Source organism: Arachis ipaensis, chromosome B07 (assembly GCF_000816755.2).
Source record: "Arachis ipaensis cultivar K30076 chromosome B07, Araip1.1, whole genome shotgun sequence".
In the NCBI taxonomy this organism is placed as follows: Eukaryota; Viridiplantae; Streptophyta; class Magnoliopsida; order Fabales; family Fabaceae; genus Arachis; species Arachis ipaensis.
In genome coordinates, this window is record NC_029791.2 from 15,291,275 (window position 1) to 15,295,792 (window position 4,518).

The 4,518-nt window shown below is 30.4% G+C and overlaps 2 protein-coding genes across 3 annotated transcripts in view; one reads left to right on the forward strand and one right to left on the reverse strand.

Moving 5' to 3' along the window:
* Positions 1-1,916, reverse strand: part of LOC107609782 (mitochondrial succinate-fumarate transporter 1) — a 9,126-nt gene extending 7,210 nt beyond the window's left edge. Inside the window, exon 1 of one of the 2 annotated variants that reach the window (XM_021107368.1) lies at positions 1,647-1,916. The gene's annotated coding sequence lies outside the window, so the exon portion shown is untranslated. The remainder of the gene's footprint in view (positions 1-1,646) is intronic. The other variant, XM_021107367.1, reaches the window with a different exon arrangement.
* Positions 2,183-3,128, forward strand: LOC107608076 (15.7 kDa heat shock protein, peroxisomal). The gene is made up of 2 exons (XM_016309964.2): positions 2,183-2,421; positions 2,676-3,128. The coding sequence occupies exons 1-2, from the start codon at positions 2,280-2,282 to the stop codon at positions 2,969-2,971; spliced, it is 438 nt and encodes a 145-aa protein (XP_016165450.1). The 5' UTR covers positions 2,183-2,279; the 3' UTR covers positions 2,972-3,128.

Here is a 4,518-nt window from a genome sequence, read left to right on the forward strand (position 1 = left end):
TTCCATAGACTTCTTTTTTTAAAGAGGTCAGACTTAGGCTTTTATAATACCTGAATATAACGGGCCAAACTCAACCAAATCTAAAATGAACCGAGTCACGAGTTTCCGTTGAATAATCCGGTATCCCTACTTATAAGGAGATAACTTAAGTTGCATACTTGTTCTTTTTCTTTTGTAAGGTTCAAGGTTTTTTTAATTTAAACGCGGCATTTTTTTATGTTATGCGTCTATAAAAAAGACATCAAGTTCATCTAAGCCAAATGCGAGGTTATCCAGAACCAAAAAAAGCCTTCAAATCAAAAGAATTTGTACCATAAAAACTAACACAATAGCAGCTAAAAGTTAAAACAATGAACAGAGAATAACTGAACCATTAAAACAAAAATAATAGAAAAATTATACTAAATTAACAAATTATAAGCCCACAACAACACCAATTAAAAATTAAAACAGTAACAACGCCAATAGGAACAACTGAAAGTTACACACCAACAATTAAATCACAATAACACAATAAAATGTAACTCAGCAGCAACCAACTTTTTTAAAGATTAACAAGATTATCAAGGACAGTTCTTTTTAACTAAGATTAACAAAGTTTTTAAAATAATTTGTAAAGTAAAACTTAACAGTGTTAGAGCCCCCGTTTTTTTTTATTATGAAAAGTCACGATCTATCATTTTAAAAAAAACTTTTAATTTATCAAAAAGTTAATTTGTAGCTTTTAAAAAAAGTAGAAATACATGACTTCTCTACTTCTCCATTAGTCATTCTACCGCTTACTTAAAAAAAATTAATTTCAAAATATAAAATACTGACCCTTCACTACCATTTTTACGCAAGGTCTGCTAGAAGCACTGCCCTTTTACCATCATTCCACCATCATTCTCACGCAATGTTTCAAACCTCACAATTTTCATGTAACGATTCATCTGACGGAAGTATTGATCCTCCACCACCATTTTCAGACAATATTTCTAAACAACCTACTACATATATTCCTTCTAAGTATATTTTTTTTATCATTTTATCACTCTATTTTTTATTATTTATTATTAAATTTGTATTTAACTGTGGTATAAAATTTTAGTTTTAATTTTATTTTTTTATATGTGATTTTATAGTTTACTATTATTTTCATAGTTAACTATAGAAGTTCTTGACCTCAATAAAAGAAAAGAGAGTTCTAATAGGAATAAAAAAAATAAAAAATAGCAACAAAATATACATTAACACACATTTTATATTTATTTTTTATTTTCACCTACCATATCATACACAATATTAATGATTAGGTCATGTAAAATCAACATTCAATATTAAAAAGTATTTGTTTTCATCGTTATTTTAATATTCATTCTTTTCTGCAAAAAAAATTATTTTTTGAATTATTTATCCAAAAACTACTACTTTAAAATAAGTATTTTTATAACTAAAAATACATACACAAAATAACTTATGCTTTAAATTCTTTTTTCAAAAAAACTTATCTAACTTATTTATCCAAACTAAGCCTTAGTCAACCAAAAACAAACAAGAATAAGCAGTGAATCAGTATCAATTTATCATCAAGCAGTAACAGAACCAAGAACAAGCAAGAACAAACCAGTGACAGAGTTAAAATTCTAGTGCATCCGAGGCATTACCTTCGGCGAGGGTAGGGAGCAGAGATTTGAGGGAGATCAACAGACGACAGGAAGCTGGCGAGCTGGCGTTGGGCGAACGAGGGGAGGGCCTTCGAGGCTCGAGCACGACGAACCAGGAGGATTGGCAAACGACCACCACGAACCAAGTGGCGATGGTGAGATGAGCGGCGGCGCTATGGTTGCTAGGGTTTTCAAGGAAGAGTGGACGGAACTATGGAGGCTAATGGTTTCTGCGTGGGACAGAAAGGGAGGAGAGAAAGAGACTGGTCTCTGGTATTTAATTTTTTTGTGGAGGACGGTATTGAATAGTTTGAAGACCAACCATCCATTGGGCCCATAACTTCACTAAGAACAAATTACAAGGCCCAAAAAAAGAACGGACTAGTGTTGGAAAACCAATTTGCACTTCATCACTTTCCTTCAGGAAGAACCCAGAACCATGATGTTTCATAAAAAACCAAGAATCATAGAACATTCTGGAGTGTCTCTGATCACAAACTCTTATCCAAAGGACAACAAATTTATTATTTATATATATATACATATATATATTATAGTATTCAGCCATTGTTAATATCTGAAGTTGGTATCACAAGATTTCATAAGAACTTGATAAATTTTTCTGCTTTATCAATGGGTGATGGTATATTCGGATACCCTTTTAGACGATTCTTCTTGGGTCATCCTCCTATTTTCAGAGAATGGTCTGGTTCAACTGCACTCTTGGATTGGCTTGAATCCCCCACTTCCCACATCTTTAAACTCAATGTTCCAGGTAAATAAAACTATACCCAACTCAATCACTTATAAACTTGACTTATAACTTCATCCAATAAGGTGTTTATCAATTGTCTCAAGTCTTGTATGATTGAATAAACTAAGTCCTGTTCTAATCTCAAGTAGATTACAATAAAAATTTTCTTTTCTATTGATTTAGCTTTAGATCAATGTTATTAGAATCTTTTGTTAATAATAAATTGGTTAATTGATTATGATTTGTGTATGTGTGGGATCATAATAATAATATAGGATTCAGCAAGGATGAGATAAAGGTGCAAATTGAGGATGGGAATGTTCTTCACATCAAAGGTGAAGGTGGGAAAGAGGAGAATCAAGCAAAAGAGAAAGACACTGTTTGGCATGTTGCTGAGAGGGGGACAACTGGAAAAAGTGATTTCACAAGGGCAATTGAGTTACCAGAGAATGTGAAGATTGATCAAATTAAGGCTCATGTTGAGAATGGTGTGCTCACTGTTGTTGTGCCTAAAGATGCATCACCTAAATCCCCTAAAGTTCGTAACATTAACATTACTAGCAAGCTCTGAAGTCTAAGATCATTTTGGAAAAAAATTGTTAAGGTCAATAATAAGAATTCAAAGAACAAAAAATGAAAAGAAGAAAAAAGATGTATCCTGTGATGTAAGATGTTTGATATAAGAAAAAACGATTGCGTGGTTAATTAAAGAGTTTCTTTATCTTACTCTTACTCTTAGATTTATGTGAACCGTGTGTAACTTTTATAAATTACTTAACAGTTGCCACCAAAATTTTAGAACTAATTCCTCAATTTCATTTTTGTCTTATGTGTAGTTTTAAGTAAAGGCGGCAAGCGGATTAGTCTGTCCTCCTAAAAATTTGTCATTTAACGGGCTAGTACGTTCTCCTTCACCTAATAGAGCGGTTTCGAAATTTTTTTCCGTTCCATTAACGGCAGGCTAGGTCTGTTAATTTATTTATAATTTTTAAAGACATAACAAAATTATAATTTTTAAATTCACAATTATTAAAGTGTTTATAATCATAAATATGTAATAAACATAATTATAAACCAAGTTGTTTGAAATAAAATAATAAAATCAATATTATTCAAAGGAAAACAAATATTGTCCAAAATATATAATTAAACATCTTCAAGTTTACAATCAATCAAACATAAAATATAATTCAAATTATAATTTAGAATATTTTTCAATTATTATTTTCAATTACAAAAATAATGACGGACCCGTCGAAAAAATTCGTCTTGCCGAAATCCGCCAAATTCCGTAGATTGAGTGGTGCGGACGATTTTAAATTTAGTTCAACCTATTTTTTGGTGAGTTAGACAGTTCAATTTGACAGATTTCGACCTGTTTGTTAGTTTTAAGTAGTTCATAAAAATATATTTTAGATTTATTTTTACTTTTTTTAATATGGGAATAACACCGGTCAGAATTTATTTGTATTCCTTAAATAAATGTTACAGAATTGCACAAATGTAAACTTGAAGTGTATACTAAGTACTAACACATGGACATATGAACATTTGAGTAGGGTGAAATCCATGGAACAAAAAGAACCAATTTTGATAAATTCTTTTTTAGAAAAGCGAGTATTCTCTGTATTAAAATGTTTAAAACCTCACTGTAATTCGTATATACCAAAATATACTTATGAAAAATATAATTATAATAAATTGTATATCTATAAAAATGTACGATTTGGAGCTGTCAAAATGTGCTAACAAAACTGTAACGGTAGAAGTAATTCGTCCCATTAAGAAATTTTGTCTCCATTAAAATAAATCACATGGTTAAAATGATTTTATGGTATATACACCTATAACGCTTTCCTATTTAATTAGCCAACGCGTGTATGTTAAATTGTAGAAATGAGGTATAAAGTTTATAAAAATTGGATTTTGATTACTTATAAGTAGTGGTAGAAATGGGTTGAACCGAATCAAGCTAGTAATAAGTAGAAGTAGAAATAGGTTGAGTCGAGTTTTAGTTTTGATGAATCTAGTTTATGTTGTAACTAAATACTAAATAAATAATTCAAGCTTACGTCTATTACTTTTCATAGGTTTTTTTTTTTTTCAGGTTTAAGTCCA